Source organism: Ornithorhynchus anatinus, chromosome 18 (assembly GCF_004115215.2).
Source record: "Ornithorhynchus anatinus isolate Pmale09 chromosome 18, mOrnAna1.pri.v4, whole genome shotgun sequence".
In the NCBI taxonomy this organism is placed as follows: Eukaryota; Metazoa; Chordata; class Mammalia; order Monotremata; family Ornithorhynchidae; genus Ornithorhynchus; species Ornithorhynchus anatinus.
In genome coordinates this window covers 39,286,594-39,301,924 of record NC_041745.1, presented here as the reverse complement: position 1 = coordinate 39,301,924, position 15,331 = coordinate 39,286,594, and the positions used below count along the sequence as shown (strand labels likewise).

The window sequence follows — 15,331 nt, the reverse complement described above, 5'->3', positions numbered from 1 at the left end:
TATATAATTCTTGACTTGTGATGTAGGTCACTGATTCATGTTCTAAAATGGCTTGTGATCTGTAAGATCGGGAGAGCAGCAGCAAGAGCCCGGGCCTGGGAGTGAGAGGATCTAGGTTCTAATTCCGGCTCTGCCATGTGTCTGCTGTGTGCCCTTAGGAAAGTCACTTCACTTCTGTGGCTCAGTTACCTCATCCGTAAAATGGGGATTAAGACCGTGAGCTCCCCGCAGGCAGAGACTGTGTCCAACCTGAGTACCTTGTATCTAGCACAGCATGTAAAACAGTGCTTGGCACAGTGAAAGCACATAACAAATACCACAGTTATCATTATTATCATTATCAGCTTGGAAAATGCTTAGTCACTTAGGATCGTTTTCCAGATACAGGCTTACCGCTGCAGCTATTATCAGCCAAATTCACAGCCTTCGGCCCTCTATTGTGAAGCTTATGTTACCTTAGACCGTGGCACTTTCAAATACTGATCATGTTTTTCAACTAGTTTTTTTTTCCAGTGTGCCTTTTTGAAATAGTGTATTGCAGCATCTTTCAGATTCACCTGTGCCCATGTGGGAAATATTTTTTCCTCACATTGGAAAACCCAGGCACCAAAGCTAAGGACGTACTAGGTGGTGTTGGCCAAGTCAGGTTACCCAGTTTGGGATTTAAATTCTTAATCCACTTGGCATCTACACACTCCCGCCATATGTTTTTAATGTCGCTTTCCATCCCTCTGAGCTATATCTTTATCTCCATTATTTCAGGTAAACGCCTCCTTTGAGCAGAGATTTGAATTGAGATCTAAAAAATCGGCATGAAATCTTTAAAACATACTTAAATAGTTTAAAGGTGGCCACAGACGTGTCTCAATTTGAAAATTTGCTTTTAAAATTGAGTTTTTAGACAGTCTGCCCTATTTGATGAAAATACTGGTGCTCCAGCCTTCAAGATATTTTTTTTTTTGAAGTTCAGGAAAATATAGTAGAACTATTGAGTGGAACTAAGCGATTAAATTATTCACATTTCTATTTGTGTGCTCAACTGGATAACATAAAAAAGACCCTTTTCCTCACCTAGAGGTCGGGGGAGAAACTCTCCCCTGGAATTTATCAGCAGAGATTCTGCCTCTAATCAACACTCCTTTGTTTAGTTATTTTCAGAGCATGCCAGTAATTACAGAAGAACAAAGGGGAGACTTTGCCTGTATCGAAAATTTGATGACAAAGGAGTTTATAGGTCAGCAGCTGATTTTAATGATTGGGTGCCTGGATACCAGTGAAGAAGGAGGAAGGTATGTTTACAAATATGTCCTTTACGTGTTCGATATAGTGACAGGAGAGTGGGTGAAGGGAGGAAGAGCTGAAATCCTTTTTACTGTCTTGTCCTTTTCCCTGAAAACCTGCTTTCTTCTTCTTGATTCTAAATCCATTTGTTTTTTTTAAAGACATAAAAAGCACGAAGCAGGTGGTTGAAGTCCACAGTAATTCAACAGGAGGGTTTGATCTTCTCTTCACCCAACATCTTTTATGCCCCTGTTTTTTTCTGAGTGAAAAATTAATTATTTATTTTTAAAATGCTTTTTTAGGTACCTGTAGAATTTCATTCTTTTTTTATAATGACATCTAGTGGTTTGATTCACCTCAGCTCTTTTATCTGATTCCATTTAATGACTCGTGAAGGAAAGCATAGTTCCTTCAAAAATGATTGGGTGAAGGAGGTGTTGATTAATGCCTGCAGATCCTTGAGCAAAGAACGCAGCCAGATTTAATTCAGTTTAGAGTAGATGAAAAACGAGAGGTCAAGTGTTGTTACTGTCACAATGAATCTAAATTAAACCACTTCTTTTTAACTACAGAAAGCGGCTGCTGGCAGTTTTACAAGAGCTCCTCGTTCTTCCTAAAATTTCAACTTCTCTGATGTCCTCCCTGGTTGAGAAACTGCTCCGGATTCTCAAAGATGACAACAAGAAAACACAAATCGTAAGCAGTTTTTCTGCCTCCTTGGAACACTTACAGACCAGTGGGTTTTTAGTCTGTCACACGAGGAAGGGTAGGAAATCAGGCAGAATTAGGAAGAAGTGTCAAATATCATCCTTATCTAGGACTTGGAGAATGAAAGACTGTTGAGTCCCATGTTTGCAGTAATTTTGACTTTTCTATTCAAGTTCCATGTCCTATACTGAGGACCAAGGGTACGCAGGGAGTTAGGATTCTGCAGGAGGCAGAGCCTGAGGAGAAATTCATTCATTCATTCATTCAGTCGTATTTATTGAGCACTTACTGTGTGCCCAGCACTGTACTAAATGCTTGGGAGAGTACAATATAACAATAAACAGACACATTCCCTGCCCACAATGAGCTTACAGTCTAGAGGGGGAGAAAGACATTAATGTAAAGAAATAAATTACAGATATGTACGGAAGTGCTGCAGGGGTGAATAAAGGGAGCAAGTCAGGGCAACGCAGAAGGGAGCGGGAGAAGAAGAATGCGGGGCTTAGTCAGGGAAGGCCTCTTGGAGGAGATGTGTCCTCAATAAGCCTTTGAAGTGGGGGAGAAAAATCGGATTTGAGGCGGGAGACGTTCCAGGTCAGAGGCAGGATGTGGGCAAGGGTTCGGCCGTGAGATAGATGAGATGGAGGCACAGTGCGAAAGCATTAGAGGAGCGAAGTGTGTTGGCTGCGTTGCAGTAGGAGAGTATTGAGGTGAGTGAGGAGGGGGCAAAGGGATGGAGTGCTTTAAAGCCAATGGTGAGGCGTTTTTGTTTGATGTGGAGATGGATGGGCAACCACTGGAGTTTCTTGAAAAGTGGGGAAACGTGTCCAAGTGTTTTTGTAGAAAAACGACTCGGTCAGCAGAGCAAAGTATGGACTGGAGTGGGGAGGGAGTCCAAAGCCCCGGTGCAGCCCAACTTGTGTTTTCCTCATGGCGAAAGCTAACCTAAGTTGGCTGGTGGGGGCTCCAGTCTCGGCAGTTGCTCTGGACGGGCCAACAGCTTCTGCTCTTTCTGGGGCCACGGGCCCCAGTTCACAGCCTCTCGTCAGGAGGCTGAAAGGGCCGAACGTGCGGGTTGGGGGAGACGACACCCTGTTCACGGATACCTCAAGGCCAGGCCCAACCGGGACTCTTAGGGAAAGCACAGTGGAGGAGGAAGAAACTGAATTTCCCAGGCCCAACATCTAGTGATAGTGATGACCTTTTCCATTGTTTTAAAAAAAGCACAGGCCCCTAATCCAAGGGTGCTGAGGCCATCTCATCATTCTGCCTCTCAAAATATTTTCCGACCCTTTGTGCGTCTAATTCCTCTCCCCCAACCCCCGCTCCCACCTCCTCTCTTCAAAGGATACTTGAGAGCCTCTGTCAGGTCCTTATTTTTTTGTGATTCTCTCCTCCTCCCCTGCCGCCCCCCCCTTTGAGAACAAAAATTTCTAATGCTTGTTAATGACATAAAGCAGTGTGCTGTCTTGCTGCGGCACTAATTAGAGTGTTCTTGCTAATGGAATCTGGATTGAAAAAACAAAGTATGGCCATCCTTGCCGGTAGGGCACATTTAGGAAGGATGTTGGTAGAAAGGAAGCCACTAACTCTCCTTTTATTCGTCTCAGGTTGCAGAAATTATCTCGGAGATTCGTGAACCCATAGTCGCCATTGAGGTGCCCATAGATCCTGTCGAGAAAGGAAAGAAACAACTCATGGCAAGTCTCTTCGAAACGAAGTAAAATGCTGGAGTAAAGACATTCCATTTTTACTCAGACCAGGCGAGGGTCCAAATCCTGCTCCATTTGGCCTCAATATTTATCACTTTGTCATTTAAAAAATCAATTCATCAAATAAATAAGATATTGAACTACAGTGGCATTACAGACCTCATCAGGATGTGCAAATATAAAAATAAACAGACACATTCCCTGCCCACAATGAGCTTACAGTCTAGAGGGGGAGAAAGACCATAATATGTATCAGTATTTATGTGTCAGTCTGATTCCCCAGCTCTCGATTCTACTATGTTCAGTGAGATATTTTACATTTTAAGTTTTCAAGACTATTAATAAATGAATCCCATTTCAGATGTCATCTCTTTCAACACTTTGGTGTTTTCTCTTTAGCTGGCTGAAGTGAAAGTGAAGCTGATGGAAGCAAAGGATGCTTTGGAGGAATACATTGCCTTGCAGCACTTCAATCAAGCGTCGGTATTAAAAGAGAGAATAACATCGCTGGAAAAAGCCAAAAAGGACCTGATCAAAGAAGTCGAGACCCCCGAGATTAAAGAAACATGCGTGGAAAAGGTCCTCTGAGAGACTGCTTGGCTTTTTTGTTAAGCTGGTGATGATGGTGGTATTTAAGTGCTGACTGTGTATCAGGCACTGTACTAAACGCTGAGGGAGATACAAGATAATCAGGTCCGACCCAACCCCTGTCCCGGCTGGGGCTCACAGTTGAAGAACCACCTGTCCTTTCTCCAGCTCACCCAAGTTTGTCCCTCGGCCGCCTCGCCTTGCAGCTCTGTTGGCCTCTGAGTCCAGATGGTCTTGCTGACTGTTAGACTTCCTTGCCCTGAGGCCCGATTTATCCCGGTGGCCCCAGATGATTTGGGTTGCTCTGGCTGACAATTAGGTGTCACCCTCCATTGCCTCTAGTGAGGGACAGCGATGAGATTTCTTTTTGCCACTGATGTTCTTGCCTAGCTAGAGCTTCCTCTTTTGGATGCTGCTGGGAATCACTGAAACGTTTTGAAATGCTGTCATCGGGCAGCTGATTGCTTATCAGAACAAAGACAGATTGCTTATCAGAACAGTTGGCATGTTGTGGACAGCGTCGTCTTTTCTTTCACTCCGGAACCCGTCTCTCGATGTGTTCTAATTCTCCTTGTCTTTCCCGCAGGCATGATCATCTCTTTCGTGGAAAGGGTTGGAAAGCGATCCGGGAATACGAATTGTATTTCACGTGATGATAACTCTTGCACGCTGTGCTTGTATTTTTCATAACCCACTTAATATTTATGTTCAGGGCAGATGTCATTCATGCCATCACCCCTCCAGTTATTGGCATCGGAGAGCTTAGCTCAGTACACCATTTTCCCTGACTTTCCCTGACACCCAGTCATCTTTCTAGATCCTTGTGAGAGAGGTACGGTGGAATTATCCCCATTTTGCAGACAGGAAAACGGAGGCAGGCAGTTTAAGCAAAAAGATGAGTCATGGGCAGAAGTTGGAGAATAGTCAGGATCTGACCATGCTCTACTCCCTCTTCTGCATGAGCCTTTAAAAATTCTCCTAACTGCTGGCTTTGCCGTCTTTCTCAAATGGAGACTTGATTTCATTTTTTCGTATTTTGGCTCAACTGAAAAAGAAAACAAGGTAGACAGTAACTCTGACTATTTGAAAGCTTCCGTTAGCACTTTTAATTGGTTCCCTGAAAATACAGCATTAAGCAAAACAGCACTAAATAAGATGTAGTTCCCCAGAAAAAAATGATGTAAAGTTTATTAATGCATGACCAAGATCCAAAAAATTGATCAAAACCGTATAAATCTATATTTATAAATCTATAAAGAAAAAATCTATCATGATAAAACACAATAAACATAATTACGTGATCAAATAATGTACACGTGCACTAATAGATTAAGAATTAGTTTAAAAGGCCTTTCTGTGTATGTGTGTGTATATATATATATATATATGCACATAACTATTTTTCAGAATGCTCTTTCACATTCTATTCAGCAAAAATTTATCCTAGCATTCTGGAGTGCTCATTTCTTTTGGAGAACAAAGCTATCGAAATAGACTTCTAATCTGTCCCTTTGCATTAGACTTCACCCAGTGCTCCTGTAATGTGGGATTTGCATTCTTGTATGAACCTGCTTTAAGGAAGACTCGTGTAGTACTCAAGCCGTGGTTAATGTCATGTTCCTGTGAACAAGTGCTGGGTCAACAGACAAGTGTTCCCGTGACAACCTTCCTGAATTCGGTTGTTGTATCCAAAACGAATAGTGAAAATGTGCATTCCGGCACAACTGAGTGTACTTCAAAGTTTGAGGGTGGGGGAATAGAAGAGATAGAGAGTGAGGCGATGAGCCAAGGTAAATTTTGCTTTGCTGTTTTACCGTCGTCTTATCTTAGAGGGAGAAAACACTAAGAAATGCTGGCATTAAAATTCAAAAGCATTAATTGATAAGAGGAGCCTAAGCTGTGAGGAGAGTGGTGAAATGAAGACTATAGTTAAATGAAAAAGGAACTGTGTTCAATAAGTCTTATTTCCAGTTCTCAATTTGCATCTTAAATTCTGGATTTGAGACATGCAAGGAAACAATAATGTACCATTTTTTTTTGACATTAAATGAACTCTCCCAAGCGCTTAGTACAGTGCGCCTCCCACAGTATGCTCAGTTAGAACTATTGATTGATTAATCCCCATTTTACAGATGACGTAACTGGAGCACAGAGAAGTTAAGTCACTAGCCCAAGATCACACAGCAGCCAAGCGGTGGAGCCGGGATTCGAACCCTATGCAACTGCTTTCAGAGAAACCATTCCTTCCTCCTAATCTTCCTGTTTTTGTCTTTCATTTTTAAAGAGCGATCCGGAGACCCTACTGAAATGTCTCACTGTTTGTTATGAACTCCTGAAACAGTTGCCTCTTTTGAAAAGGCTGTGTCCAACGATGATTGGAATCATCGAATCTCTGGTAAGTTGGCACATCCTTAGGAAACTTTCATTTTTTTCCCTATTATACACACCTTCTTTGGAATTGATAAGACTGAAAGCAGTTCTCTGAAAATATTAGCCCTTGGTGTCTTGGGTAAACGCCAGTCTTATAATGTTCACAGTTTTGAGGGTGTTTTAAACTCAACTGAATGAAGAAAATCTTCACCCTGTTCATTCAAAGCAGAGAAGCTAAGGTGGGACTACGCTTATTTTTTTTTTCGGTCTGCTGCTCTTTCCTAAGAGGATCTAGATTTGCCCCCAGGTATTTAATAGGGTTTCCTCCCTAAAAGCTTTTCGGTATGTTAGACAAGGGAGCCACTGCTGTAATTGGATTTGTGGTGATAAGCATTCTCCTCCTCTTTTCATTGACAGGAAATAAACTCTGTGTCCATCATTATCCTCAGGGCTCAAACAGAGAAACATATACTGATCAATGATGAGGAAAAAAACACACCAAGATTGATAGGTAGTTAGACTAAGTAGGAGGCAGAGAGATATTGAGATAAGACATTTATCTCAATAAATGAGATAAGGCATTTATTGAAACAGTCAAGCCAAAGACAGTGCAAAAGGGCTGAGAAGGTTTGTCTTGTTAAACTGGTAAACTAAGTCAAAGTTTTTTGAGACCTATTTAGCTGATTAACGTAGCAATATTCATTCTTACCTTTTGATGAAAATTGGAATTTGCTTAGAGCTATTACCACTCTAATTCTATTCTCTCTAATCATAGTTAATCCGACATTTACAAAGGAATCTCTGTAGTAGTCCTGAAGCACTTGATACCCCACCCTCAGCACTTATGTACATAACCACAATTAATTTTAATGTCTGTCTCCCCCTCTAGACCGTAAGCTCCTAGTAGGCAGGTATTATACTCTCCGAAGTGCTTAGTAGAGTGCTCTGCACATGGTAAGCACTCAGTAAACAGCACCGATCAAACAATACATCTAAAAATCCACTCTATTTTCAGTGGACTTTTAAATCTTATTTTTTCTCTTTGAAAAATGAGATCCTTTAAGAAGACCAGCTTGCATTTTAAGAAGTTGTATTTTCTCAAATTTTCCATTGCAGGCTCTTGGTTTAAAGGAGAGCGAAAGGTACTCTGCCCCATTCTAGCTCTTCCCTATCCCACTGTGGCACTCCAATAAGACCTCAGTTATAGATGGCAGAGGTTGGAGCAAATCATCGATTCCCCGGTTTTAGCAGGCTAACGGTATCTGAATCATTCATGAGCTGGTGATAGATTTACATGATTACTTTAGTACGGTCACGTTGAGGTTGGGCAGCAGAGAGTTCATCCCCCGAGATGGTACCATTTCACTGGTCTCCTCATGGATCCGGGGAGTTTGCCCAGGTGATAGCTGCTTCCTAAGGATGTTGGCAGTTGGGCATCCCTCTGATCCTTGCCACCAGCCCACCTGGGCTCTGGACACTCCTGGAAGTGGTCTTCCCTCTCCCCCCACGTGTGGACACAGTTCTGGGGACAGAAATGCAGTCAGTCAGGAGATGGGCTGACATCAGGTTTTGGGGGAGGGATAGAAACCATTACAACGATAACGGAAGAACCATTAGCAAGGTTATGGATTATGGCGGACGAGAGGACGTCTGGAGAAAATATATCCACAGAGTCGCTGTGAATCAGAAATGACTCGAAGGCATTTGAAAATAATAAGATTAGATCCAGAACTAATGATTCATGCCTCCAAGAAGCCACAGTCCATCCCTGTGCTTAATGCTAGATGTGCCCTGGGAAGATTTGGGTTAAAAGTGGAATTTTCTGTAGGAAATATATATTTCTCCTATGAAAACATGGCCCAGTTACCGCTTCAGTATGTTCTCCGAGCGAAATTGCAGCGATGATTGCAACCATTCAAGGAACAGTAATACTTTGTATTAGTGACTTCCGTCCCAGTGTTTTACTAATTATTCATTTTTCTCATAGATTCTTCCGGGGATAACAAATGTTTATCCCTCTGTAAGGAATATGGCTGTATTATGCTTGGGTTGCTGTGGTCTGCAGAACCAAGAATTTTCCAGTCAGCACCTTGCACTGTTGTTGCAGGTAGGGATGGGGTTGCGAGGGAGAGGGGGTGGGTGGCAGGGAAGGGGTATGTGTATGGAGGCGGGGGACACATACACACCCTTCATTCTTCAATGTGACACAACCGCTAGTAAAATCCTCTCCGTACTAGTAAGTGGGGTTGAAAAGACTGATTTTGTGACCCACACTCCCTCCTGCATTGTTTGCACATAATGTGAGCTAACGTGCTTGTCCGGAAAAGGGTCTGACAGGTAGTGTTCTGATGTTCTTCGATGTGATGGTCATTTTCTTCCCATTTGTTAGTTTTCTATTTTCTCTTACACTGCAGAATTAAAATATACCAGGTGTGGTCTTTTGATGAGTCTGTTGAGGCCAGCAATTTTTAGGTCTCTTTTCCCCCTTAGGGTGAGAAGTGTAATCCTAAATAGGGCTCAGCTTCATGTACCAATGTATACTGGCAGTAATAGCATTAACTATTTAACTTGCATACTCATTTTGTGCTCCCGTGGAACTCTGCTAGTATTTTCCGGGCTTTTATTAATTTGAGTGGTCTCTCATTATGGAGACAAGATAAGCAGCATGGCTCAGTGGAAAGAGCCCGGGCTTGGAAGTCAGGTCATAGGTTCGAATCCTGGCTCCACCCCTTGTCAGCTGTGTGACTGTGGGCAAGTCACTTAACTTCCTGAGCCTCAGTTCCTTCATCTGTAAAATGGGGATTAAAACTGTGAGCCCCACGTGGGACAACCTGATCACCCTGTATCTACCCCAGCACTTAGAACAGTGCTCTGCACATAGTAAGCGCTTAACAAATACCAACATTATTATTATTATTATTATTATTGAGACACATCTATCGGAACGTTTTTTGTTTAAAAGTAGTCGCAATTGATTATTTCACACACATACCAGCATGCAAATATACATATATATGTTCAGCCCTGCTACGTTGAGATGGGGGTAGGGAGTTGGATTTTGGTTTTATGAGAATTTGTTAGAACATCTCTGATGCTTGGAGCAGTTCCTGGCCAGTTTATATCTGTGGGAGTAGGGAAAATACCCGTATTTTAATGGTTGTTGAATATGAGATTCATTTATTTTGTTTACAACTTTTCATTGCGGGGGACAAATATCAAAATGTACTGTGTGTGTGTAGGCATATGTGTGTGTGTGTGTGTATATTTTTAAATTTAATTTTTTTGGGGGGTTGTCACCCAGGTTTTGCAAATTGATGATTTCACAATAAAAGTCAGCGCCCTAAAGGCAACCTTTGACCAACTGATGTTATTTGGGATTGAACCATTTAAAGCCATAAAAGCCAAGCGCCCTGAAACTGGAGATTCTGAAAGAAATGGTAATCCTGAGGAAGAGGAGACAAAAATGAAAGAGGTGGAAGAAGAGACTGCAACAGTTAAAAATCTTCTAAAACTCCTTTCAAGTTTCTTAGATAGTGAGGTAAGATACATTATGAAATGATCGCTTGCTTGTTCTTAGGTATACTGAGCACTTACTCTTTGCAGAGCACTGTACTAAGTGCTTAGGGGGAACAGTCTCTGTCCTCAAGAAGTTTACAGTTTAGTAGGGGAGAGAGACCCTTAAAAGAAGTTACAGGTAGGGACAAGCAGCAGAGTTTAAAGATAGGTCATCAACACCTGTATCCCCACTACTGTTTATCTGACTTCTCATGATGTAACTGAACCTCTGTGCATATGTTTAGAGGCTTTTAAATAATTATCCACAATCTCGCATTCCCATTGGGTCATTCTTCATTTATGAATAAGTTTTGCAAATTGCAAATTTATGAATAGTTTGTCAATGATTATTTTTTAACTTTCTTCAGGTGTTTTCCTATATTAAGAAATGTGTCCTGTTAGAGCATTGGCCTGGGGCTCAGGGGACTTGGATTCTAATTCCGGCTTTGCCACTGGCCTGCTGGGTGACCGTGGGCAAATTAATTTAACTTCTCTGGGCCACAGTTTCCTCATCTACAAGTGGGAGATAAGATACCCGCCTTCTTCCTGCCTCTGAAATTGGGAGTCCCTGTGTCCAGTTTGATTATCTGTTGCTACTCAAGGATTTGGTGCATATTAAAAGTATTTATTCAGCATTTACTAATAATAATGAAAAAAACTTCAAATTTGGTGGGTGTGAAGGTATTTTTTCAGTTAACTTTTTTATCATGTCCCTAGTCTCTGTAACTTGGAAATTTGTAGTGCTGTTCTTCCTCTTTGGTTTTAAGAGGTTTTGAGTTGCTCAGATGGTAAATACTGCTTTGTAAAGAACATATTTTTTTCAGATGTGACTTTTGAAGGAAATTATTCATCAATATTTACTTAATCCCAAACTGGGCCCTTATTCTTAAAGATTCTCCAGAAATCTGTTGGTAGTTCCCTGGATGGGGAGAGAAATGGTGGGAAATCCACAGGTTGCTTAGGTTGTCTAGTAGTGGTGGACATGGCTGATTAAACCAAATTAAAGATGAGTTTGCTACCTCCTGAAGAGAGAGGTTTTTTTTTTGGTTCCCATTCCTATTACCTCAGGATAATTCAGAGGTGTAGCGAATTACTTTAGCTTCTTCCCCAGAAGAAACCTTGAACCTTTTTAGATTGCGAGCTCCATGAGGGTCAGGGACTGTGTTTAATTCCCATCTCTGTATTTTCTTCCAGTGCTTAGTACCGTGCTCTGTCCACAGTAAGCACTTAAATGCTATTACTAGTACAACTACAATTTTAATACCTAATCTTAACTAACTTTTCCTCTCTCGCTTTTCCTATCTCACTGGGCAGCTTCTGAGAGAAGACAACCCCGTTGCATCGTTTTCCGTTTTTATACCTGTAGAAGAGATATTTGCTAATCAGATATTTACTCTCCTTAAAATTGACTCCATTTTAATTAGGTGTCCGAACTCAGGACCGAAGCTGCAGAAGGACTGGCCAAATTGTTATTCTCTGGACGATTAGTTAGTACCAAAATTCTCTCTCGTCTAATCTTGTTGTGGTACAATCCTTTGACCGAAGACGACGTTAAGCTTCGGCACTGCCTGGGAGTCTTCTTCCCGCTCTTTGCTTATGCCAGCAGGTATGTACATCAAGTTTATTAAAATCATTTTTTAAGTGTGATTTAATTCAACCGTGGAGAAATTTTGGGGTGTGCACCTATAAATCCTCATTCTCCTTCCCTTCCTCCTTCCCCAACTGCCCCGGCACCTGCCATTTGGGAGCTTAGAGGCCAGCGGGAATCAGAGATGTGCCGTGGCATTCCGCTTTTGTCCCTGAGATTTGGAAATCTATCCCCTCTACTTGTGCCTCTGACCCCATCCCATTTCACCCTTTAAAAACCCTTAGTTCCATCCTTCTCCCTCTGACTGCCGTCTTCAACCGCTCACTTTCTGCTGTTCTCCTCTGCCGTCAAATGCACACACCTCCCCTATCCCAAAAAAATCCTTCTCTGGATCCAACTCCCCCCCCCCCCCCATTCCTGTGTGAGCTCCTTGAACAGGTTCTGCCTGCCTCCTCTAGTTCTCCTCTGGCTCTTGACCCACTACAATCTGGTTTCCATCCCCTTCACTCCACTGAGACTGTACATTCTGAGGTCACCACGGCACCTCCTTGCCATATCTCTTGGTCTATCCTGATCCTACTCGACCCCTTGACCACCTTTGACACTGTCGGTCTCTTCCTCCTGGAAACGCTATCTAACCTTCATTTTAGGAACCAACCCTCTGTCATTCTTCTACTTTTCTGACCACTCTTCCTCAAGTCTCTTTTACTGTCTCCTCTCCGTCTTTCATCCCCTACCTGAGGGTGCCCCTCAAGGCTCCGTTCTGGGTCTCCAGTGTCCCTTTCACTTTACTCTCATCCCGCTGGGGAGCTCTTCCACTCCCACAGCTTGACTACCGCCTCTCTGCAGAAGACTTCAGACTCTACTTTGCTAGCCCAAGATACTCCCCCTACACATAAATGTCCCCCTGGCACTTTAAGCCCAATACGCCCACGAGAAGCAGCGTGGCCGATCGGCAAGAGCATGGGCTTGGGAGTCAGAGGTCGTGGGTTCTAATCCCTGCTCCACCACTTGTCTGCTGTGTGATCTTTGGTAAGTCACTTAATTTCTCTGTGCCTCCGTTACCTCATCTGTCAAATGGGGATTAAGACTGTGAGAGCCCCATGTAGGACAGGAACTGTGTCCAGCCTGATTACCTTGTATGCGCCCCAGTACTTAGAACAGTACTTGGCACGTAGTAAATGCTGAACAAATATTATTATTACTTTTATGCCTAAGCTGGACTCTTGATTATCATTATTGTTATAATAATAAGAATGTACTGTGTTGCAAGTACTTTTCTAAAGGCTGGGAGGATACGAATTAATCCGGCCGGGCCAAGTCCCTGTTCCACATGAGGCTCATTCCTCCCAAATCCTGTCCTCCACCTAACTTTCCCATCACAGAGGACGCCGCCATCTTCCTTGTCTCCATAACATCCAACCTTGGTATTGTGGCAGCAGCATGACATAGTGGATAAAGCTCGGGCCTGGGAGTCAGAAGGTCATGGGTTCTAATCCCGGCTCTGCCACTTGTCTGCTCTGTGGCCTTGGGAAAGTCACTTCACTTCTCTGGGCCTCAGTTTCCTCACCTGTAAAATGGGGATTGATACTGTGAGCTCCATATGAGATAGGGACTGTGTTCAACCCGATTTGCTTGTTCCACCTCAGCGCTTAGTACAGTGCCTGGCACATGGCGCTTAACAAATATCATTATTATTATTATTATTGACCCCTCACTCACTTTTAACTTTCACACTGTCACTAAAATCCTGTTGTTCATCCAAATAGCTCCTGTTGTTCATCCAAATAGCCATTAACGTAGTCCAGGCGCTCATCATATCCGTTAGATTGCTGAACCCAGCCTCGCCCCTCCATTCAAATTCCACTCTGCTGCCTCATCATTTTTCTAAAATGACATTCTGCCTATGTGTCTCAACTCCTTAAAATCATCATTTCTCCTGCATCAAGGAGACACTCCTGATCACTGGTTTTTAAGGCACTCCATCTATCCTCTCCTTTATATCCACTCTTTTCTTCCACTACACCTTAGTCTGTGAGCCCGATATTGGGCAGGGATTGTCTCTATCTGTTGCCGAATTGTACATTTCAAGCGCCTCGGACAGTGCTGTGCACATAGTAAGCACTCAATAAATACTGTTGAATGAATGAATGAATCCCATTCTTCATTCTCACCTTCTCACTGTGCCTTGTTCTCAACTCCTTCATCCATCCCTTTGCTCACACTCTTCCTCTTGCTGCCTGGAACTCCTCCTTCCCTTCATATATGCCAGACCGCATCTCACCTTATCTTCAAAGCCCTTCTGAGATCCCACCCCCAACAGAAGACCTCCCCCATTTAATTTTTCTCCTCCCAACTGATCTTCTCAGCACGGCGCAATGCCCCTCACCGTAGAACCACGGTTCATAATTTGAAAAAGTAGTGAGAAACAGCGTGGCCTGGTAGAAAGAGTATAGTCCTGGGAATCGAGAGGTTGCTCTCAAGCCCGCCTCCATCACTTGCCGGCTGTGTGACTTCGGGCAAGTCACTTAACTCCTAGGTTCCTCAGTTTTCTGTAAAATGGGGATTAAATGCAGCGTGGCTCAGTGGAAAGAGCCTGGGCTTTGGAGTCAGAGGTCAGGGGTTCGAATACCGGCTCCGCCACTTGTCAGCTGTGTGACTGTGGGCAAGTCACTTAACTTCTCTGTGCCTCAGTTACCTCATCTGTAAAATGAGGATTAAGACTGTGAGCCCCACGTGGGACAACCTGATTCCCCTGTGTCTACCCCGGCGCTTAGAACAGTGCTCGGCACATAGTAAGCGCTTAACAAATACCAACATTATTGTTCTTCCCGATACGTAACTGTAAGCCCCACGTGGGACCGGATCTGCGTCTGACCTGATTATCGTGTATCTACCCCAGCACTATCCACTATGCCATGCTGCTTCTCTCATCTTCAGATAATGGCCTTTAGTGCTGTCTCTAACTGATTTATGGATAACCTTTAAAGATGACATTTAAAAAAAATTGTTTAAACAGGACTAATCAAGAATACTTTGAGGAAGCCTTTCTTCCGACTCTGCAGACTCTGGTTAATGCGCCCGCCTCCTCCCCGCTCTCCGAAGTCGACGTTGCCAATGTCTCTGAACTGCTCGTAGACTTGACGAGGTCAAGCGGACTGGATCCTCGGGCCCCAAATTCTCAGGTCTGTCAGGTACCTCGGTGTCAAGGGGTGGGAGAAAGGGGAAGATGGGGGAGGGGAGAGAGGGTGTGGAGGCACAGCCAGCTAACTGGCTGCAGGCCCGGCCTGGCCGACTAGCTTAAACAGGTGCCCCTACAGAACCGTAGAACTGGAAGGGACATCAAGAGGTCCCTGAGTCTTACTGAAGGCCCATCTCCTCCAAGAGGCCTTCCCTGACTGAGCCCTCCTTTCCTCTTCTCCCACTCCTGTCTGTGTCACCCTGACTCGCTCCCTTTATTCACCCCCCGTTCCCGGCCCCACAGCACTTACGTCCATATCCGTAATTCATTTATTTCTATTAATGTCTG

At 43.4% G+C, this 15,331-nt stretch overlaps 1 protein-coding gene across 1 annotated transcript in view; it reads left to right on the top strand.

Moving 5' to 3' along the window:
• NCAPG (non-SMC condensin I complex subunit G) overlaps positions 1-15,331 on the top strand; it is a 36,330-nt gene that overhangs the window by 13,720 nt on the left and 7,279 nt on the right. The window contains exons 9-17 of the mRNA XM_029083272.2: positions 1,149-1,289; positions 1,854-1,977; positions 3,600-3,689; positions 4,101-4,280; positions 6,574-6,684; positions 8,647-8,766; positions 9,961-10,197; positions 11,639-11,820; positions 14,822-14,987. Of these exons, the coding sequence (XP_028939105.1) occupies positions 1,149-1,289; positions 1,854-1,977; positions 3,600-3,689; positions 4,101-4,280; positions 6,574-6,684; positions 8,647-8,766; positions 9,961-10,197; positions 11,639-11,820; positions 14,822-14,987 (1,351 nt within the window). The remainder of the gene's footprint in view (positions 1-1,148; positions 1,290-1,853; positions 1,978-3,599; positions 3,690-4,100; positions 4,281-6,573; positions 6,685-8,646; positions 8,767-9,960; positions 10,198-11,638; positions 11,821-14,821; positions 14,988-15,331) is intronic.